Source organism: Carcharodon carcharias, chromosome 23 (assembly GCF_017639515.1).
Source record: "Carcharodon carcharias isolate sCarCar2 chromosome 23, sCarCar2.pri, whole genome shotgun sequence".
Taxonomy (NCBI): Eukaryota; Metazoa; Chordata; class Chondrichthyes; order Lamniformes; family Lamnidae; genus Carcharodon; species Carcharodon carcharias.
In genome coordinates this window covers 13,477,576-13,501,856 of record NC_054489.1, presented here as the reverse complement: position 1 = coordinate 13,501,856, position 24,281 = coordinate 13,477,576, and the positions used below count along the sequence as shown (strand labels likewise).

The 24,281-nt window shown below is 41.1% G+C and overlaps 1 protein-coding gene across 13 annotated transcripts in view; it reads left to right on the top strand.

Annotated features, from left to right (window-relative positions):
- raraa (retinoic acid receptor, alpha a) overlaps positions 1–24,281 on the top strand; it is a 533,901-nt gene that overhangs the window by 470,911 nt on the left and 38,709 nt on the right. For all 13 annotated transcript variants that reach the window (XM_041173626.1, XM_041173629.1, XM_041173637.1 and 10 more), the window contains one exon: positions 11,914–12,055. In XM_041173626.1, coding sequence (XP_041029560.1) covers positions 11,914–12,055 — 142 coding nt within the window. The remainder of the gene's footprint in view (positions 1–11,913; positions 12,056–24,281) is intronic.

The window sequence follows — 24,281 nt, the reverse complement described above, 5'->3', positions numbered from 1 at the left end:
TTGGGTGAGAGCACGACCATGGTCGGCTGTGATAGTATCTGCAACCAAACAACCTGCCAAAACACATTGTCTTGGCTCATAAAGAAATGGCTACTTGATCAAGACACAAAGCTGGCCACTGCGGCACTGCATCATGGCAAAGGCTTGTTCCTTTAGAAGAGACCAGGAAAAAAAGATGAAGGTGACCCTATAAAAACTACATCACCAAAGTTTCTGCTGCAACTGATACCATTTGTAGCTATAAAAACAAAAAAACTGCGGATGCTGGAAATCCAAAACAAAAACAGAATTACCTGGAAAACTCAGCAGGTCTGGCAGCATCGGCGGAGAAGAAAAGAGTTGACGTTTCGAGTCCTCATGACCCTTCGACCGAAGGGTCATGAGGACTCGAAACGTCAACTCTTTTCTTCTCCGCTGATGCTGCCAGATCATTTGTAGCTGTTGGCCCAAAAGGCTGACAAGCTTTAAAATATGTAACAGTGTGAAGGAGAAATTTGGCAATTGAGTGAATTCACTGTACAAAATGTGCTGAGCATTTGAAAAATTCATACCCTAGTAACATTTTATGTGTATTTACGTGTTGATTTTGGATTTGAGTTTTGGGATCAATGAATTGTATATAATAGAAGTTAATGGGAAGTTTTTTGATGCACTGGAAATATTTGCTTTGGTAAGAATTGTGCTTGGATCAGTTGTATAATATCTCTAGAACTGATATGTTTTATTATTTATCTAACCGTGTTGATTGCATTGTGTAGAGACAGCTGTCAAATAGATTTACAAGGATCTGCTCCTATCAATAATACACTTAAAAACAGTTGCCTGCAAAGAGGTCAACGTACTTTGGACGTATGGGGAAGAATGCAAATGGCTGCACAGATATTAGAGCCAATTTTCCAAATTTAAGCTGCTGGTGAGGGTTATTGCCTGCCAGTCACACACATTGGGAAATCACGGATGTGCTGGCCACAATTGCCTAATATCTATGGCCCACAAGCAGTGCACCCTACTGGCTGCGCAAACTCAGAGAATGAGCCTCATTGAGTCAAGTGATACTTTCTTGCTGCAGCTTCTCTATTTCCTAATATAAGGTTCAAGTATCTTGTATCCAAATGGTTGGAAGAGTACAGGGAATGGCAACAACAACTTGTATAGCACCTTCAACATTGTGAAAGTTCCAAGGCACTTCTAAGGAGCAATATCTGATAGAGGGTTAACACCATGTCACATAGGAAATATTAGGACAGATGACCAAAAGCTCGGTCAAAGAAGTATGTTTTAAGGAGTGCCTTAAAGAAGGAGAGAGAGGAGATTGGGGTCTATACAGCTAAAGATCCAATGGCCAATGGTGTGCAAAGGAAATCGGGAACCCACAAGAGGAGCAGCACAGAATTCACAGAGGGCAAATTCTCAGTAAACCCATTGGCTGCTCTCACGTATATAAATAATCCAACCCAGTCTTCCTGAGGCTATGACTTGTCGAGTTTTCATTTATAAGTAAAAGCGGGAAATGGTATACCCTTGTCTTCATCAATGGGAATCCAGCTTTCAATAGGTCTTCATTAAGAACAGTGGCAGTTGGTAAAATAAAAAGGGGCAATTGGTGCACTCAGACTCCAGGTATCTGTTGCTTCTCAAGAACCCTTAGCACAATATCAGACCCTCTTGGGACATGTGCTTAGAGAACGTGGATCCGACCCAAGTTATGATGTTAACTACAGCAAGATACACCCAGGTGGAGAGGTCTACCCACTGATGTTCACGTGCCTTTTATGTTTTTTAATGTAACCAATGTAGCAAAAACAGCCAGACCATTTGCTAAAACTAAGCACTTGAGAAAATCTCCTAGGCAGCCCAGAAATCACCTGGATGAACTTACATTGCAGCACCTGGCTGTTATACTGCAGCCGATACAAAACAAAACCAACCAACTTCATTTCCGAGCTATACCACACAGTGCGCCCCATTATGAAGCTAACACTCCTTCACATCAACACAGTATAGTATATACTGCTGTATACGTAGGCTTGTTTATTCTGAATCTCAATATTGGGCCATCCACTGCAGCGCTGGCAAAAACAACTTTGTAACTCAGAGGATAAAACTGCCATTCCGTTTAGTCCGCTGCCCTTCATTATCCTCTCCTCCTTTAAGATCCTCCTCAAAACCAACTTGGATCTATCCTTTAGATACCCTTCCTAGTCTCTCCTTGATTTGACATCTCTCTTTCCTCATGCCTCTGTGAAGCAGCTTGGGATCTATTTCCACATTAGAGGTACCATATAAATGTATTTAGTTGTTTACATGTTATTTGATGCTTGGAATGGCATTACAGGCTTGATTGATGCTAATTTTATATGTTTGTGCCTTGATAAATTTCCAAATGAAGTTCAAATTAGTTAGCATTTGAAAGAAAACTTATTATTGATATAATTGTTATTTAAAATAGCCAGTGCATATGATCTTGCTGGACAAGCACAAGTTAACTAGTCTACTGCAGTTGGCAGGATCTGTGCAGGCTTGAAGAGAAACAGGGGTCATTGATCTGGCAACAGGAGCAGCCCTCAACTCCGGGAGGAATTTCTAAACCTAGTATCAGGTTGTGAACAGTATCAGTGCAACTGAATTAATTTTAGAAGGGTGTTCTATTTGCCACTCATAAATTATAGAGCAGGATAAAAGACGAAAGAATAAGAGGAAGAAATATGTAGCCCTGAATGGCAAAAAGCCAGAAGAGATATAGGAATTTTGGTACAGCATGTGTTTTTCTTCCTAAAAATTCCAGCGTCCTTTCTGAAGGTGTTAATCTTTGTAAATTACAGTGGAGAAAGATTTCCCGGCTTTTTCCACATAATTGCAACATATAATCTTTACAAGTAACTTATTGTGGAAGGAAAATGGCACAGAAGCTTTTAGCACTGGTTTTATGCTTCAAAATCTATTTCTCCTTCTACTTGTTAGCCATTCCCATGATCTATCCACCAGTCTTGAGTGACTTTATTTGGATATTTGTACTAATGAGGACTAATGGTCTTACATTTCTGAGGGTTTTTTGGAGCACCTGGGGGAACGTAAACTGAGAATTATAAGGCACAGCTACTTCCCACCTCAGCTGAGACAGGTGTAGTTGAGACATTTCTGGGACTCGTAAATTTTCTTGTTCTGTCTGTACACATCTGTGCATCTTGCTACTTGTGACAGGGTGACACCACTGGGAGATTTGTACCCTTCACCCACAGCGAGGCCTTCTCAGTAGCAGATATGGCATTCCCTACAGGATAACGCTTCTATTCCATTATCATAGCAGGAGAGCAGCACATGAGAGTCAGGGAACCTTTAAGGTTTAAGCTGTATACAGCCCACATATCTCAACTTTCGATCTTATTTATATGCAGTATGAGGATCTTAGTGAAGAGCTCTGTAGGGGAGTACAGGGGATCTCTGTATTGTGAGCCACGCTGCACTACGCGCATGCATTTGTCAGGCAACTGATGTACTTTACAGAAGAACTGGCTAATTCATCACCTTTGGGATTACATGGTAGCAGCAAGATGGGGCCATCCAATTTTACAAGGTTGCTGGTTTTCCCAAGGCCCAGGATGCAATCAGTGGTGCTCATGTTGCTTCGTGAGCTGGAGCAGATAACCCAGTCAACAGGAATTGCTTCTGTTCCCTCATTGCACAGATTGTGTGAGACAACATGCAAAGGATTCCAATTGTTAACGCCAGATCTTATGGAAGTTGTTGTTCTTCCTTCAAAATCCAGTCCTCTCTGACCTCTTCAGGGGAAAAAATCAGACCAATAGATGGCTTGTAGGTGGCAAAGCCTACCCTTGCTGCCATGTAAAATGAACCAAATAAGGGTGTCCTGTACAGCAGCAGAGGAGTGCTGCAATAAGACACATGTTGTTACTAGATTGTACAAGATTGATCATCAAGAGGACTATCAGTGTCTTAAGGGGAGGCTTTTCCTGCCTAGGCTGATCAGAGTGGCTCCACATCAGGTTCCTTGTGCTACGTGTAATTGTAACCTGCTTTGCCCTGCACATCTTGAATCTATAAAAAGGATAGAAAGTTTAGACATTGCTGGTGCGATAATCCCAGTGACTACTGCAATTGGCACCAGAGCACATCTCATCACTGAAGTCATCTTCTCTGTAATTTTTGACACTTCCTTCTCTCCCAACAAACCCACATATCAAATAAAGGAATATTCCCTCAATCTGTTACGATCAGTATGGGAGGGGTTCACAGTTAATTCTAGCCCCACTTCTCCACAGGTCATAACAATAGATGTAAATGTTTAATTCACTCACCAGAATGGCCAATTGTTTATCTTTGCTACTGCTATACCCCGCATAAAAAGACTTCAACCAGGCTTCTTTCAATGAACACAATAATTGATTTATTATAAAAAAACTGGTTAACATAAAATTTGCCATCTGGTAGCGTAACAATTGTCCCCTTTTTAAAAAAAGAAATCTTAACACCCATACACTCACAAGCAAACACAAAACAGGACAAGACAAACATGGTCTCTGTAGAGATTGGGTTAAGGTAATGTTTTTAAAAAGATAAAGTTCAAAAAGGCCTTGACCCTGTTGATCCGACAGAATTCTGGTCACAGTAGATCTGTAAGTTCTTTTAAATGGATCTTTGATGAAACACTGTCTTTGATAACTCTCACTTGTCACAACTTTGCAGACTTTCAAAATACAGATGTGTTGTTCTGATGAGAATTTTCTGACTGAGTGTTAACTCATTCTGGACTGCACATAATACAGGGCTGGCTGGACAGAGAGGGAGATAGAGTCTTCCTTTGTAAGCTGCTCTCAAGGCACACACTCGGACTCTAGCAAAATAAATGTTCAGAGAACAATTCTCTCAGGCCAGGTGTTTTCAACCAATCAGCAAGAATCTCTAGCCTCGCGATAACAGTTTTTCTTCAACTCAGATATACAAAGTATAACTCTTCTCACACCAGGTGTCCTGCTGGTCATCTAGCTGTTGTCCTATGGTTTTTGAAAAAAAAACAGCTTGTTCACAGCCTACAAATGAACTTGTAGACTTTTAAAACAACTCAAGAGGAAGAGTGTCCAAAATTGTGTCCTTCCAATCTTCCAAAAAGCTGGTTCCTCACAAATCCAGTACATATCCTACAACATGACAATACATCAGCACTCTTCACACCAACATGAACATGCCAACAATCATTACCTGACTGACAAGTAAGTGCAGTCTTTCTGTATGATTCTAAATTCCATGAATAACATAAGTTTGATATCAGAGTATGTTCTTTTTTAATGAACACAAAATGAAGTTCAAAGTGAACATAAGCCAACTTTATTTCCTAATGCAATCCTGCTCAAGGGGAGTTGCAATGCCTTTCTTTCACCTATTCTCATACTACTAGATGTAATCTGAGGATTAGCATCATGGGAGCTAGTTGTTTGCTCATCTGTTATAAAAAGGTGCTTGGGACAAAGATAGCTCTCCTTCTAATTGACAGCTAGCTGCATTCCTGTTTCTTGTCCCCAATATTCTACTGAAGTGATACTGAAAGTCAGAGCTGTTGTGTTTTTATAATGCTATAAAGGCACCAGTCACCCTCGAGATTGCTGGCATCCACAACGTGTTTTTCCAATGTGGAAAATTGCCCAGGTATGTCCTGTACACCAAAAGCAGGACAAATCCAACCCGGTTAATTACTGCCCCATCAGCCTACTCTCGATCATCAGTAAAGTGATGGAAGAGGTTGTCATTAGTGCTAACGAGTGGCACTTACACAATAATAACCTGCTCGCTGGCGCTCAGTTTAGGTTCTGCCAGGGTCACTCAGCTCCTGACCTCATTAGAGCCTTGGTTCAAACATGGACAAAAGAGCTGAACTCCAGAGGTGAGATGAGAGTGACTGCCCTTGACATCAAGGCAACATTTGCCCAAATATGGCATCAAGGAGCCCTAGCAAAATTGAAGTCACTGGGAATTGGGGAAAACTCTCCGCAGGTTGGATTCATACCTATCACAAAGGAAGATGGTTATGGTTGTTGGAGACCAATCATCTTAGTCCAGAGACATCATTGCAGGAGTTCCTCAGGCCCTAGGCCCAACCATTTTCAGCTGCTTCATCAATGACCTTCCCTCCATTGTGTTTGCTGATTGCACAATTTTCAGCACCATTTGCGACTCCTCGGATACTGAAGCGAAGCAGTCCACGTCCAAATGCAGCAAGACCTGGACAACATTCAGCCTTGAACTGACAAGGGGCAAGCAACATTCATGCCACACAAGTGCCAGGCAATAACCATTTCTAACAAGAGAGAATCTAACCATCACCCCTTGACATTCATAGGCATTGCCATTGCTAAATCCTCACTGTTAACATCCTGGGGGTTATCATTGACCAGAAACTGAACTGGACTAGCCATATAAATACTGTGGTTACAAGAGCAAATCAGAGGCGAGGAATCCTGCAGCGAGTAACTCACCTCCTGACTTCCCAAAGCCTGACCACCATCTACAAGGCACAACTCAGGAGTGTGATGGAATACTCCCCAGTTGCTTGGATGAGTGCAGCTCCAACAACACTCAAGAAGCTCAACACCATCCAGGACAAAGTAGCCCACTTGATTGGCACTCCATCCACAAACACTCACTCCCTCTACCTCTGACACACAGTAGCAGCAGTGTGTACCATCTACAAGATGCACTGCAGGAACTCATCAAGGCTCCTTGGACAGTACCTTCCAAACCAATGACTGTTACCATTTAGAAGGATGAGAACAGGAGATGCATGGGAACACCACAGGAAGCTCCCCTCCAAGCCACACATTCTCCTGACTTGAGAATATATCGCCGTTCCTTCAATTGGGCTGGGTCAAGATCCTGGAACTCCCTCTCTTAACAGCACTGTGGATGTTACTACATCACATGGACTGCAGTGGTTCAAGAAGGCAGCTCACCACCACCCTCTCAAGGGTGATTAGAGATGGGTAATAAATGCTGGCCCAGCCAGTGATGCCCACATCCCATGAATAAATAATTTTTTAAAATTATTGCAATTAGGCATATTAAAATAGCTTTTCAAAGGTAGAAAGCTTGAAGACACTGAAGAGCAAAGCTGTGTGTGCTGTGTTCTGCTCGCAGGCAGAAGTGAAACTGGGACTGGATCACATGACACACTTCCCTTCTGGTGATGGCATGCTGCTACCCCTTAAAGGCATATTATAACATCATGTGCTGCTGTAAAAATGGGGAGATGGGACTAATAAGTAGGTGAGCCCCAGGTGTAGCCATTCCACTATTCCCTGGAGCTGTGTCCTCATTGATTTGCAAGATTGACCTCACAGAGAACCCCAATCAGACCTGACTCTTCTTTCCAGGCAACGATCCACACACTTTGCAACAGGAATGCATGAGTGGAAACCTTTGTTGTTTTTGTTCTCTACAGCTCAACTGTAGCACTGCAATTTCTAAAGATGCAAAAATATACTTTTTTGATTAGAGAGCATGTAGCTGACAATTTTTGAAAAATAAGCTGAATATTTGTGTATGTCTTCTTCTTGACTTCTCTTTTAAAGACCTCCACCATGGGTAGTGCAAGGAGGCAGGGCAGCTGGAACAGGATTGAGCCCTGTGCAGTTAACATCAATCTGATCCAGACCAGCTGTCCAGCCAACTGGCCACCCAACAAGTCTGAATTGCTATGGGAACATACACACTTACATGCATGTTGTAGCCTGGAGCTGTGGGTAGTGATGGTAGAGGTTCTGATTTATTTCCATCGCATGTTTGACCTGGAACCTCTCCCGCTCTTTTGGCATGTGTTGGAAGCATTTACAAGTTGATACTCAACCGGTTTGGCTGCGTTATGAATGTACCTTCCTTGGCCACCAAGTCCTGGAATAGGACTTGAAACCAGAGCTTCTGACTCAGAAGCATGGACGCCGACTAAGGAGCCTTGGTGAGTTCCTACAGTGCACGTAAATGTGTATGTTGCCTTTAGGCAGAGAACTCAAGAAGAAGAAATACAGAAATATTTGCCACAAGGTTTCCTTATTGTATCAAACGATTCAAAATTAACAAAATAGTCACATTGACGACCGTCAAGTAAAACCCTTTGTAGGTGGACTGAAATCGGATCTGTAGAGGAAACAACAAGTGAGAGGCTAAATCAAGAAAAAAAATAGAGATTTAAAGAATCTTTATGGAACAGCCTTGAAATGCTAAACGTGCTATCAGATTTGTATTTAGTCTTTGGAAACTCCCTCAACCTGGTAAGCAGTTTTGTTTAGAAGGCTACATTCACATTACTGTGTGTTACATTTATCAGTGACTTAAAATAAGAGCTGACTCATGTCTATTTCTCTTATACCCAAGTTTTAATGATGTATTTATTATTAGAGATACTGGAAAAGTTCTGGTCGTACTTATTGTGCACTTGATGTCTCTGGTGACTTCTCCAACTCTACATTCCTAATGAGATGTGCAGTGTCAGAACTGTTTGGTCTGGTTTCCTGTGTGTCTTAAAAACAGTTCTGTATCAAGAATTGCATCTTTTCTACACATTGGCCAGAATTTTACATTGAATGTGCGGGCAAGCGCCCAACCCAGAATCACGTGAAATCGCGCAAGAAGATGTCAGGCATGCATCTTCACATCATCGCGCGTGTGCACAACATTGGAATCAGCGCGCGCATGGGAGTCAGAAGTGCACCCACTGACAATTAAGCCCATTAAGGAGCCAATTGTCAGCAATTTTACGTGGCCCATCCATTTTTACGGTTGGCTGATGGGCCAGTCAGCGAGGTGGCCTGCACATTTTTGCTACAAACTCCATCCAGGGCGGGATAAAATGTCCGGAGTTAGATAAAATAAAATAAGACGTTTGAGGGATGAGGCGCTATGTGGTCTGCTCTCAGGTGCTTGAATTTGCAGTATTGGCACAGTTTACAGCAGTTTATTGAGCTCATTTCGATTTTTACAGCACTGCAGCTCCCTGAGGCAGCTCCACAGTAGCTGTCAGCCTTCAGGGAGTGCCCGCCCACGCCCTCACATCTCTCAGCGCTCTCCGTCTTCCCGCACCAGCTTCTGAGCATGACCCTTGTGATGAGATTGGTGGCACTATCCCAGGCCCTGCGTAATAACAAAATGGTCTTGGCAGTTACCTCACGTATGAACTTTTCAGAGGCAGGTTGCCACTTTGCACCAAGCCTGAAACCAGACAAGAGCAGGTGAGGGTTGAGTTATCATGCCTTGACTTCTGCGATTTATAATGGCAATGGTGAAAATTCATTGAAAACCTTTGCATCATTAATAGTTAATGCTGCCACATGACGCATGGTTCCAAGTGGTTTTATAGACTTTTATTTTATAAAAACTTAAGATTTTATAATCAGTTACATTTTGGAAATTTCCAGACTGTCTTACTAGTTAGTAGGCCTAATCACGAAAGGAATGTTCGTGAACCAGGAGGTCAGAACTGAAAGAGAGAATTTGGGGGTGAAGTGCAGTGGAAAGCTTAATTGTCACCAGAGTTAGGAAAGAGCACATTCAGATTACCATTTATTTCATTCCAAGCCACGTTGGCTATTTTGACCGCCTCAAATGCCATATGCCATTCCATGGTTAAGAGGGTGCGAGACTTAGCTGTGTTCAGACCCAGTGTATGTGCCACTCTATAATCAGTTGATTGGAATTGTCCGGGAGTGATTTTATTCAACTAGACCCAGATATTCCGACCAGATAACTTGTTCATATAACTACGGAGCAAAAACGTTTTTCATTACTTTTTTTCTTGTATTGATCAGCATTATTTTACCCAAGGAACATTAGAACCCTTTGGGCACAAAAGGGTACATTTTTTACAGACGAGGTTCCCAGTCCAGAGCTTCAATGGGAGAACAGATTAGAGAACTGAACGTGCAACTCCCAATTTTCCAGTGTGTAAATTAACCACTAGCGTAACCAAGAACATCATGGTGCGAGATGCACTATTTCAACAATGTTAAATTGCTTTTTTCCCCCTCCAATTGTTCTTATGCAGACATAGCATCATTTATAAATCTTGCTGCTTTGTTAGCCAGAAATTCAGTTAAGGGTCAATGTTTTTCTTTGAAATGTCAACGGTCATGATTTCGGTGTCAGTGAGATCTGTTTCTCAAACAGTCAATGTTTTTGCCAAATTCAGTTGGCTCAATTAGAGTTTGACTCTTGAGCCTTTTATATTTTGCTGTATTTTCTTGCCAATTTCATCACCCAAGTCTGCTCATTTGTCGGCATTGAACTCCTTGGCGTACTACTCCACAGGGCTGAGTGTCCTTCAGCATTTCACCCAAGTCGAATCACAGAATGGTTACAGCACAGAAGGAGGCCATTTGGCCGATTGTTTTGCCCCAGTTCTCTGCAAGAGCAATTCCCACTTCTTCGTAGTAGTCTCTGATAAGGGTGCTGATATGTAACAGAACGCTATACTTCATCGAACCATTGGTGACTGTGTCTTCGCTGCCTAGCCTCTAGAATTTCCTCACTAAACCTCACTGCCTCCCTACCTCTCCTTTTAAGCCACTCCTTAAAACCTGTCTCTTGAATTAAGTTTTGGGTCATCTGTCCTACGATATCTCCTTCTGTGGTTTGGCGTCAAATTTTTCTTTGATAACACTCCTGTGATGTACCTTCGGAAGTTTTACAATGTTAAATGCAAGTAGTTAAAATAAGGTTATTTTATAATCTACAATGTTAAGCATGATCTTTTTAAATGAATATCGTCATTCTTAAAACCACAAGGTTTTTGAACAAGATTGCATAGAAGGGTAAAGAACAGGAGCAAGCACTAAACTTTGGAGGGAAAGGGCAGTGAAGATCTATTTGAGTAAATATTTCTACTATAATTCAGTGATTTTCAGCTGACTGCTTCCAGCACTAAATTAACTGAGCTGTTTTACAAGTGCAGAGGAGCAGAGTGGGTGACCTGTCATTCAGGTTGACTTGGCCTTAGCTTTTGAGGTGTATGATTTCTTCAACCTTATCCACAGTGTCTAATGATTTCTGACGCTTCCTATGACAAATCTCAAGCCTTATTCATGTGAGCTTGATGGTGAATGCCAGCGGCTTTCCAGATGCAAGGGGCCGTCAGAGTCAATCGTGCCAACACCCATCCACATGCATTTCCAGTTGTAGTCACTGGATAACTATCAGGAGTCAGTGCCCTAATCGGTTTTGCCTTCACTTCGTATGATTCGAAAAATATCCATATTAATTAGGCAGACATGTAACCTGTTCTAAAGTCCATTGCCACTTCACCTTGTGGTGCGCAGGATCTTTCTAAGATGGGTTTTATCGTCTTCCCTCAATATCTCATCATATGGGTAATTGTAAGAGTGAACCTACAGTGATACAGAATGCATGAAGCCCCTTTATATTTTCTTCCCCCTTCTAATATTTCCTTCATTTTTCTCCTCCTCTTGTTGGGTTAAGGCTCTATGTGCAATGACCCCTCCCCAATACCTTACCTAGATAACCATATTTTATGTGGAACCTAAAACAGTGAATGTGGATATGCTATTTGAGCATGGGGAGATTTATAGCCGAGCCTGATCTTGCCCTAACTTGACATCTATGTCCATTTGTTGTGTGATCAGAATCACTGCATAGTGATTGGGAGTGGAAACCCTGGCCAATTTTGCCCTCTCGCTAGCCCAGCCAGCTAAGGCCAATTGGAATGTCCTACTTACAACTCTGGTTGAGATCAGCTAACAGCACAGACCAGGAATTGAAGCTGAGACCGTCTGTTATCTTTATTAATTGAACCATTGCAAGAGTTCTTTTCGTAGCTGGTAATGCGGTTTTAGAGTTGTGCTGTGTTTGTCTTCATTTAAGGTCAATCTCATGTTTACCTCCTGTGTTTTTGTGCAGGGTTTTTTCAGAAGAAGTATCCAAAAGAACATGGTGTACACATGCCACAGGGATAAGAACTGCATCATCAACAAAGTCACCCGAAATCGATGCCAGTACTGCCGGCTGCAGAAGTGCCTGGAAGTTGGCATGTCCAAGGAATGTAAGTCTCTGTACAACATCTGAATTTATGCGTATCACCTGAGCTTTCCGTAACATTTTGCATTTCATATTACTGCCAGCCTGTATGTTGGTGCCTAGATGGTGGGATGCAGAGTGAACCAGCTCTATTTGCAATTGTCAGGAGTTACAAAATTTTGAACATGTTGTGAGGTGTGTTATCCACACTTTATCACCAAGTTACACTGTGGTTTCTCCCCTTACCCTTTTGGCAGCTTTTCCTTTGAACACCTCACTCTTTTCTGCCCCATCACCTCACAGCGATATCCTCCCGCCCTTGTCTCCCTCTGCTTTTGCACTGAGTGACTCTCCTCAGCATCCTGCGCAGACCTAAACAATAATCTCAGCATCGTATTTGATCCTGACCTGAGTTTCCGACCCTATACCCTCTCCATCGTGCAAACTACCTACTTCCACCTCCGCAATGTTGCCTGACTCCATGCCTTCCTCAGCCCACCTGCTACTGAAATCCATAAAACCACGCTTTTGCACTCCAAACTCAACTATTTGCTGCTCTCCTGGCCAGATTCCCATCCTCCATAAACTTCAGTTCATCCAAAACCTTTTGGCCTAATCTTATTTTGTACCAAGCCCTACTCACCCATTGCTGTCCTCGCTGCATTCTGCTGGTTCCCAGTCCTTCCAAGATCTCATTAAAATTCCCCTCCAGTTTAAACCCAATCCATTGCCTTCGCCCCTGCACCGTACCACCAACATCTGTATAATTCCCTTACACCTCTCCCAGAAGGCTGCATTTTCTCCGACTTTGGCTTCCTGTGCATGCTCTCATCCCGTTGTCCCACCACTGGGAGCAATACAGCTATCTAGACTCCATGCTCTAGAATTCTGGTCTTAACATTTCTGCCTCTCCATCTCCCTTTTTTACTTTAATACCACCCACCTTAAAGCTCATCTCTTTAACCAAGCTTTTGGTTACCTCTTTCAATATCTCTTGAGAATTCTGCCTAATTAATGTTATTTTTAGCACACCCTAAACCCAGAGACTCTAAACTCAATTATAGTATTGCAACTATTACTGAGATCAGCTAACTCCTCACAAACTTGAAATCAATTTTGGGGCTTTCGTAAGCTGCATGGCTCAGTATCACACCGGGTTGTGCATTACTTGCTAATTCAATTCAAGGAGCTCCATAGTATTTCTTTCAAGGTGAAGTATCCACTTTAGAGGAAAGGTTATAGTGAAGAAGTTGATTTAGTGAAGCTGGCCATGATGGGAATTCATTCTCGATAAGGACTGTTAAGAAGTTTCCATGAGAACAGAGATTATCAATCCTCAAAAGTGGCAGTACACCCATGCCTGCCCGCAGCTATACGTAGAAGCCTCTTACCTTCATTTGTGTAACACTAATTTGTGACAGGTTGCAACATGTTGCTGAATGAAATCCTAATAGATTTAGGCATTTTGAAGAGCAGCTTCCAGTCAGATTCTTGCTTAACTGAACCATGACAGAAATTAAATGAGTTCTGCCTAAAGAAGCCTAAAATGGTCTTGCACATATTGAACCTTGCCTACAAGCATTTTAGCATTGTCAGAAATGTAAAGAAGCTAAATCGTTAGCTCCATCCATCATGAGGACATTTGAATTTCCACAGAAGTGGTCAATTTGGGAAGCAGGCTGACTATTTGCTTCCACCTCAATCTCTCCTGTTGAATGCATACCCCTGGCCAGTTCCTGGTGTCCTGACTGAGAATTATCTTTCAATCATAATCACTAGAAAAGATTGGCTGGTCATTTGTCTCATTGCTGTTGTAGGATGTTGCTGAGTGCAGGTTTGTTCATTAGATAGCAATGACTGCGTTTCAAAAGAAATTCATTGGTTGTGAAGCACTTTGGAACATCTTGATGTGGAAGACGCTATATAATTTAAAGTTTTTGTTCCTTTGCTCAAAGTAAGCAACTTTGGTAACCCAATGTCAGCAGATGCTGTATTTCTGTGGGGCTTGCATTATATACCTGACAAATGTGCTGACCTAGTTTTGGTAAATTGGTAGCTGAGAGTCATGATCTAAACACAGATCATGTTTAACGTCAAGTTCCCAGGCTCGCCTATATGCAGCATGACTTGAGTTCGTTCTATCCCATTAAAACAAACAGTGGCTTTAAAAAAAAACTACAAAAATTATTTTGAAGTTACCATTAGAACTGAATTAACAGCGCATTATGACGTGCTGCATATGTACAAAATACAGGCCTCCAATTATGCTATTGGGCTCCAAAGGGCCTATTTGGAAAGGTGAACCAGAGAGTAGAGTAAATATGGGAAACAAATGCACAAAGATCAGATCTAAACATAATGTGCTTCACACGGTGGACATTTTACTGCATTAAAGGTGCTGTATAAATGCAAGTTGTTGTTTAAGGAAACAGAGCTCACTGGGCAGCAGAAATCATAACTGCACAAATTGAAACTCCTCAGATTTTGAGAAACCTCTCCTCCTACATTTTTTAGGTATATGAACTGTTAAGCCCAATACACTGTGAAGATTAACCCCACCCACCCAGTTTCTTGCTATTAACCCTCCCAATTGCTGCCCCATGCACATTTATTTGCCTCTTGCACCCGCTTATGCTTTTGGTCTTCTGTGATAAGTTGGCCTACATCCCTGTGGTGCAAAGGTTCTGAAGTAAAAACAAACAAAGCTGGAAATAGTCAATGGCGTCTGTCAGCATCTATGGAGAGAGAAAAACAAGAGTTAACATTTCAGGGCAATGACCTTTCATGGGTGCAAAGATTCTGTCTAATTTCCCTTCTTAGTCTTATCTTCCTCATTTTTAACTGGTGTCTTGTAGCATTTGAACCTTACATCATAGTGAATGGTTTATTTGTAATGGCCTTTCATAAACTTGAAAATTTCAATGGGATCCTTCTTCCTAAAGAAAATAAGCCAAAATCTTTCAATGTCATGAATGGAATGGGTGTAGCAGGAAAACATTTTTAGCAACAAAGCATTTTTATGTCAGAAGAAGGCACTGCAGCATTGCAGAAAGTCTACACTATTAATTACTTGATATTCTGCAAGGATTATTTTCACAAATGCCTTTTGTAGTAATACCAGGGGTCAATAGAAGAAGAGCTAAATTAAGACTTGGGTCACTTAGACACGGCAAGATATAAAAGTGCGGCTGATTAACTTGATGTGACATTTTGACTCAGTGTCAGAAATAATCAAGGAAACTGTCTAATGAATTCTAGGGCGGCCTCCAAGGAGGCAAGGTAACCTTGCATTGCAAATGATGTAGTCTTTGTGTGTATATGTTAGAATACACATGTATGTTTGGATAATATGACGAAAAAGCATAAAATTTTATTTTGCTACAAATCCAATAAAATCACATGGTGATAAGATGTGGAAGTGCTCACACTTTGCATCTTTTTTATACTGTTATTTGTTCCAATTTTCTCTCATTTTCTTTACTGCTGGCCTGAGGGTACGGATTCCAGCTGAGCCACTCTTTGTGTAAAAGGCCAGGCAGTAAGTGTGGCAGACTATTTGATAACAGAAGGCATCAGAGTCAATTCCTCCTTCCTCACTCAGCATCTCTTCGGGAGGAGTCACGGGCAGGAGTGGAAATTGAGCTTTCTTTTGCCCAACCCTCATGCAAGACAGTGGGACCAGTCGTAGCACTCAATTTGTAGAACAGCTGAGAGCAGGAACTGCACCCTTCTGACTCTGTATTTTGTCAAGTTTGCACCTAGATCATTAGTTGCTGCGTTACCACTATTTTTAAGATTGGTTTTAGACTTTATGTTATGGAAACCACATACCTTCTCAGCCTGGGTTTAATTAATTTATAAAGAGATGATGACTAAATCATCTGCAATTATATTAAATTTATTTTTTAACACAGAGCTTTAAATAAAAAGCAAGATTGAGGTCCTTTGTTATCTCCAGGTTGGGTTTGTGTTGTCTTTAAACTGGACACCCTTGAGTCAAGGTGGTGGAGGGTGATGTGCAGAAAGAAAAAAAATCAGCTATTGGACTTGTAACTGCTTTTCATCCAGTAACACTGACGGAATGTGTTTGTGTGTAGGACCAGATTGGGGTCCACTATGATACCTGTAATGTTTTAATCCCCTGCTGACACTGGGCTTGTACATGAAGAGGTATATCTGGGCAGTTACCAGGGGGACTGCTGATCCCTGAAGCCATACCCACGTTTGATTCAGAAAAAGAATAGAAAGATTGCCGAGAAATAATGATGCAGTGTGAGATTAAAAATCACATTACAAAAAAATACCAACCATCTGGTGGCTATATTTTCTATTGCAATGCATGCTTAAATGGGCAACATGGTGCAGATTTATTAGAGTACAACCATTTTGTAAATAAGTACAGTCTGATGGGGCACTTTTGAGAGATTTGACTTTATATGATGGACTGGCTACTGAATGTCCACATTTAGTTGGGAAGAGGAGAAAGCTTTCTTTCTCAAGGATTGATGCTATCAGAAAACAAACACATTTCTGTTTTACTGGCTTCCGCCTAGCTTCAGGCAGATCAGAGAGCACTTCGATGTCAAGCCAGCTGGTTTTTAGAAGGCTGTATTTGGTGGCAGCAGCCCACATCACCAAGTATTGAGAACAAATACACAACTGTAACTCTGACTACTGGGTTTCCCCAACACAGCTGCAAGAACTAAGCTTTGAAACACAATTCTGTCCATAGCATGGTGAGGCAATCACACAGTCCTCTCTTGTGACAGACTGACATTACCACCCTGAGAACTGGATGCCCCTTGAATTTTGCAGATTATGCATATGTGAATAGTATGTGGTCAGCGCCGAACGAACGGCACCAGTCATTCATTAGCCTTACATTTGTTCATAGACTTCCTATGAACGTTTGCATGGCAAGTTCCTATGATCCAACCATTTAAAAAGCGCAGCTACAAAGCAGCTGGGACCAGTGTATACAGGGCAAGCAACTATGTATGTCCTTAACCAATCAGATTGAAGAATTGTTGACCAGCAGGGCAGAGCCTGAACCAGAAATTGGGGTTAGAATACTTAATTTGGTGTTCAATTAGTTCCAGAAAACAAAATAGAGAAAGAAAGGGTTATGCAAAAGATGAAAATCACAGAATCTCACAGTGCAGAAGAGGCCCTTCGGCCTCTTTAAAAAAAAACTCCAACAATAATTAAAATCTGAAGAAATGAAACTCCATACTGTTAAAATTAATTTTCAGTGGTAGAAAGGTTGTTTGATAATAAATAATAAAACTTACCATGACAGTACAAGTTTGTTTACCTTGGAATGGACAAGCCCTAACTTTTTCTACTGAGTTTTATGTGTATTTATATCAGGTAAGTACAGCAATTTCACACCATTCCATAACTTGAAATGTTAAGTCTTTTAGCAAGGCACCATTAAAGCAGTTTCGGGAGGAACAGGACACTTGGTGCAGCAAATTTGGATTTGCTCATTTAACTGCACGTATGCATTGGGAGTTGCTGTCCAATTTACATGTTAATAATGGTAAGCACTGTTAGCCCCACTGTTATTTCCGCCAGAAAATCAGACCCAATATGATCAAACTAAAGTTTCTCCTTGGCTGTCTGTGAAATACTGTTTCCAGGGCTTTTCTTTCATATAAATTTTGAAAATATGTTCCTCAATCCTATGAATGGGCACAAATAAGACTGAATTGTTTGAGTTTTGAAAGCTGATAACCAAGCTTGGTGGCTACAGGGTAGACACCCAGATGTACTTAGTCTATCTTTCTTCTTAAGCATTTAAGAGAATAACAAAGTGAGGATACTTTTTATTCATATTACTCCCCCCATTGGGGGTTCAGTAGTGTAACTCCCATGGGACAGTGGAATATTGTGCTAGGTGGAGATGGGAGGACACTTGAAAATTAGGAGATCAACTTTAAAAAAAAACAAGAATGCCTCTTGTTTCCTCCATCCTACATTCCTCCACCTCCTTTCTTTATAATTGCACACAAGGCAGTACCTATAGGAAATCCCATGGCTCAAAAACAGAATTCCTTGTGTTGAGTTGAACCAAAAAAATCCTGCTGATCTAAGGCTCTCTGTCCGTCAGAGATACATTCAGGTACAAGACAACAAAAAGAAACACTTAAAAAAAAAATCTTCTGTAACTCGAGTAATCTCTCTCTTGAAAGCTTATTCAAGCTTCAGCCTCCGAAGTAACACACTGCCCCCAACATCAATTGATGCTGGTAACAGGTCTATTTTGTCCTGTTAGCCTCAGTAGGATTGGAAACACAAGACGTTGGATTTAGCAACTTCAACATCCATTGCTTGTGCATGTTATTATATGGTAATGAGCTACCAACAGCATCAGAAAGCGCATGGGGGATGTAAGATCATGTCAGGAGTTACAGCACAGACATTATAGGATCCAGCCTCAAATTCCGCTCTCAAAATTGGTAGTACAGTGATATGTTGCCCAAAAAGAGCAAGTAAAGTCAGAGCCTGGCTTTTTACCCAGAAGATATTCATTTAAAACCAGCCCAGATGAAGCACCTAATGTTTCTGCTGGCTGGCTGGTCTACACAAAATTAATTTGTTGAGTATAGGCACCTTCAATTCATCAGCAGTTGGCACTAGCTCGCCTTCAGACAGGCCAAAGGAAGGCCAAAATGCCATCTTTCTGATTTTAGTCAAAGCAGACTTGAGTAACAAATGGTGGAATGTCACCATTCAAACTTCAATTTTTTTAAAAACTTCAATTATCTTTTCCCTCAAACGATCAAAGGTAGAATGGTTAGCTAGTAAGGAAAATGGAAAATATCACATGGGCGTACTCGGAGATGCTCTCCTGAGGTTAGTGTTGAAACAAATTGTTGGACCAGAATAGATAGAGCTTTATTCTGTATCTAAACATGACCAGGAGTGCCCAAAATTAGAAACATTTCAACGCCAATATCCTTCAACTCGAAAATAAAGTTCTATGTTAAAACAAAGAACTTACTGAAAAAATCTTACCCGCTTTTGTGAATCCATTGATTACCCCCGATCCTACATGACTCACTCTGTATCATTGACTATTGCTAACGCACTTCTAACACACCTGGGAGTGTCCGACGGCAAAAGGTGTTCTTACGCGAGTGCCAAAGCAAATAACTGCTGCTGACTTGCTAGAATTTTCAACCCAAAACATAGACAGTTGTTGGGTGCGGTGGGCATGACTGAGCAGGATCACGTCTGCTGCTGGTGGGAGGAAGGGAGGATAGAAAAATCAACTCATTTGAGGTGACTTTAGCAATGAATGGCTGCCATTTCAGTGGATGGGCTGAGGTGAGCTTAAGACTGCAGGACATGAGAAGAACTTAGCTGCGTTTAGCAAGGAGTTCTCATTTGAGGTCAGTTGGTTCACTGTGGTATGGAGAAGCAAGGTTGGGGTTTGAGCACGCAAGTTTGGTTGACAATGTAATTTAGAGGGAGCTTTATTTTGTATCTAATCACGCTGTATCTCACCAAGGAGTGGTTGATGCTTGTCCAATTTGTCTTCCATTCCCTAGCACTAACATTACTCAACTTGATCAATACAAATTGTACATGCAAAGAGTAGTTATTTTGAGAAAATCACCTTTCATGCTCCTCTTCCGAATAATTCCTTTCAACACTGAGTACTGTAAATCCTACTTGTATCAGTGATCGTTAACAAGGATGGGACTTTTAAGATTAGGATAATTCAGTGGAACATTCAGCTTTAAACATCTTCTTGTGGTTCTTGAAACAGATCACTGGTGCAGGACTAGATTTAGATATCCATTTCTGCACTCAAAGAGATTATGCTTGGCAAGAAAATCGATCAAAAAAATCTGCAAATAGGTACAGGTTAAAACAGTGACTTGCCTAAATGCATTAACAAATATGTCACTGTGCACTGAAAGATTAGTTACAAATGGTGTTGTGGGCCCCACTGAGCTGCTTAATGTAATTGGCTGGTTTGTTTAACAGAACTCATCTTATTGGGTCCATATATGTTACTTGAACTTGTTATGCTGGGATTTTACTGTGGATTTTTTTATGTCTAATTTATGACCTACATGGAGGTATGTATTCCAAGGGAGCAGACGTGTATCACTTTTTTCAAATGAAAAAACCTAATTGAAAGGCCCACTGTGCAGGATAGCTCCAGTCAGGTTGTGATTATTCAAGGCCATTGAAACTGAAGGAAATTCATAGAGATAGGGAGCAAAGCCAAAGAAAGTTAAAATTGTTGTAAAGAATAGCTTGAATGATAAGGTAAAAGATGTTAGAGGTAAACGCTTTAAAGTTGTGGGGGTGGTTGGGAGAGCTTCATACTTCCAGCCACAGTAATTGGCATATTATTGAGAACACATCTGTATAGTTTTTTTTCCAAGGTTCTCCTGCTGCAATAATGATTATTCAAATTTCAATATCATCAACAAGAGAGGTTTGTCATGTCTGCAAATAGCAATGACTTATTAATATCTAAAATACATGATGTTTCACCAAAATATTTTGTCCTTTTTTTAAACTAAAAGATTTAAGGATATATTTTATGCATTTCCAGTTCTGACACAGAGTTTCACATGCTTGAAGCACATACTGGGAATTTGGGTGCAGAGGTCAGCACTCCCGGTGAGATTTTCCATTCATTAATTTTAACAGACAGAAAATCCTGCAAGGCATGTTGACCTCTGCCTCTGAATTCCCAATATGCGCCCTCAGCATTGCAAAGCTCTGCGCCAGGAGTAAAAATTTATAAGGTTTACCCTAAAGGATCTTTGCTGTGAAAACTGCATGTACAGTAAGTGCATTTATCAAGGTACCATACAATAAACCAGAACGGAAATGTGGGCCTATTATCCCTAATAACAATCTTGAACAATACATGTCAAAACCTACTTTTTTGGATACCAAAATGATGCAGCTTTCTTTCAAAGATCATTTGTAGGTTCTATGCCTTGTTCTAATATTGCCATTAAAATTTAAAAAGAAACACATTGCAAGGATTGAGTCTGTAGGGAGGATTACATTATTCATCATGAAGGAATAATCAACACTCTCATGACCCTTGATTATAATATGGCGAATGTGCCTGAAAGTGCAGTGTTTCTTGAGCAATTAGGGACTGCCTCCACTTTTGGTGGAACCATTTATCACAAATATTGCATACCCGTGCAGTTGAAGTAATAAACTTTCAGGCATTTATCATGGTTAAGTAGCTTGTTAATTGCTTAGAAGATTGTCATTGTAGCTATGCCATGCTTTATTTTTTTGGAAAATGCATACTTAAAAATTGCATTTTTGTCAGAATATTGGCAAAACATAGCAAATTAGGCAGTATTCCTGTTTTTTGTTCTGAAAATTTGATGAATTCATCCAAAGACATCCTTTTTATAAATCAGTTTCAGATGGAAGTTACATGCAAGTTAATAAAATTTAATCCTGTAATGGGTGGTTGCAAGTTTGCAATCTGGGCTGCTTTGTCTACATACGTGGCAATATGGTACTCATCAATTTCCAGCCCATTTTTGGCTCTCTGTTATCCCACTTGCAGCACACTTGAGGATTTTCTGTTACTTCTACTCAGGAAAGGACTTTGTGGGGCACCTTTGGAGGTGACTCTAGGTTGACAAACTTAGTGATAGAAGGCTAGAAGCAAGTGGCAAACTTAACAATCCGATTCCTAAGCCAGATGAGCCTGCAATGCACCAGACCATTGCTAATTGACCAGTTATCCTGGACCTTGTTCCTGCTCAGCCCCTGATAACCTGCAACTGCTTTCCCAGTGAGTATGGTGGTCTTAGATGGACAAGCTCATTATCGTCAGTCACAGATAAGCTGCATGGTTTGTAAGCTGTATAAACTCCATAGGCAGAATTTTTAGGTTGGTGTGCGAGGGCACGCCCGACCCGATCGGACGCAAAATCGGGTGAGATGACATTGGGCGAGCATCCTGACGTCATTCTGTGCTCATGCGATATTTCAGTCGGCTCGCACGCAAGTGTCGGAAGCATGACTGCCGACAGTTAAGAAGACAAAGTTGTCAAAATTCCAATTGTCCCCAATTTTCCGTGGTCCGTCCAACCTTAAAGTTGGCGGACAAGCCAATCTGCCTGGCGGACTTTGCATTTTTGCTGAAACCTCATCCAAGAGCGAGATTAGGTTTCCATTATTAAATTTTAAAAATGTACGGATAGAATTTTCATCATGTACATGTTCAGGTGACTGATTCTGATGCGTGGACATTTTTTCTAGATTTGAAAATCCTTATTTAATTGTTTTGAAGTCTTCAGCTCCCTGAGGCAGCACTCTGCCTTCAGGGAGCTTTCATTCAGTGCTCACTCGCGCTTATGTCAGTGCCCGCCCACTCCCTGCCCCCACCCTGGTAGCGCTGAGCTTTTCAGCGCGCATTTCATGCTGGCTGGTCATTAATTGGCCAGCCAGCTTGAAATCACAGTCAGGGGCTGATAGCGGGCTGTGGTCCTTTCTCTGGCTGCTCCCAGGCCTGCCGATCATACCCACACGCGCATATCACACGCCAACCTTATAATCCTGCCCCATTTGCGTCCCATACACATTTGATGATCCATAAACCTTGGCCAAACCATGTGGATTGTACCATTAGAGGCCCTCCATATTCAGCAAAGAGAAATTCTACATAGGTGGACTCTTAGTGACATGATTTGAAGTCTCTTAAAAATCGTGATGGGTTTCCGCTAGCACCATACATCCTGTTGATCAAAATAAACTAGCTCCCTATTATCCTAGGTAGGATAGTATTTGTTAAATATCATCTTTTTGTTAATCTTCCATCTTCTGTTAGCTAGGTAACAATATGGTTAGGGCAACATTTTCCTTTGGCCAAGGGAATTGTGAATGAAGTGACGCTTAATTCTAGCCTGGACAACGGACAGCAGGTGTTGCAAGACTATAAAAAGATGGTGGCCCTGTTTGTTTCTGGATGAAAACTTTAAACTTTGTAAACAGAAAAGACAATTGTTTAACAAATTAGCTAGCCATTTGTGTGGTAGTAATAGTTAGATATTTCATTGTTTGAATGACTTGTTTCAGTTTTGCAGAGTATACATTAAATAAAGCAAAATTCTTGCCTGAACTGGCATTGCAGGTAAATCACTTTTCCCTTTTGTATGAATATTTGCATTTTACACTCTTCAGCTGGCTTTTCTTGTAAGCTGATCTCAAGCTGAAAGCAGAATCCTTGAAACTTTGGCAAGATTATTTAACCGCTAGCACACTAACATTTTCTAGACAAATATAGTACAACAGATGCCATTTTTGGGCATCAGTTTTGTCACATAATTTCGAAAGTCAAGCAACAATTCTTTTTTAAATGACTTTATGGTATATGTTTGTTTTATTATTTTCCCGCTTATGTTAAGATCAATTTTTTTCCTTGTGAAGGACTGGAGGACAGAGGGAGGTACACAAGTAGAGAGACCACATGAGTTATAGAGAAATTTCATTCTTCCTAGTTTCCCCCTCTGAGTTTTCTCTCCTCCTCTGTTGGAGGCACTGTTTCATGCCGAGTTTGTTTACACGGTCATAAACTGCCCCGGTTCTTCACTCAAAAAGCCATATTTTACTTGTGAGCCTGGAAAGTGAGCAGTAGGTCACTAGTCAACCATAAAGAACATGAAGGCTTAGCCAATTCTGCCCTTACTCAAGGTACACACACATCTGCCTGCACAGATTTTTCCATTAGGGATCAGTGATAGAGATCAGAAGAGCAAACTCCATTTGTTTTCCCTCTCCCAAACCCAGCAGCTCTGACACCAATTGTAGCTTTGCCATTGATGCCCAGCTGAGACAAGTTAACTTATTGCAGCTGAGGGGTTGAACCTGGAACCTTCTGGCCTGTATAACTCTGTAGGACATTCACCAACCAGAATTAATGATTTATTGATACTCAAACTTACCTACTTGTGTTTCTTTCAATAGAAGAAACTCAGATCCAATAATTTGGAGTTCTGTGTGTTGTCAACGCATGTGATTCACTCATAGTCCTGCAATTTGCAGAGGTTTGTGTAGGAAATTTGAATTTAACTATAAAATTTAAACTTCCCACAAGACTCATGAGCTTACAAAGTATTCCAAAAATTGCAGGACTTGTTAAAATTGGCTGTTAATATATTTGCAGACATACTGCAGCAGGAAAGTGAATAGAGACTAGCCAACCAGCCAGTCAACTGCAGTCCCCAACTGCAGTGCATTCTATG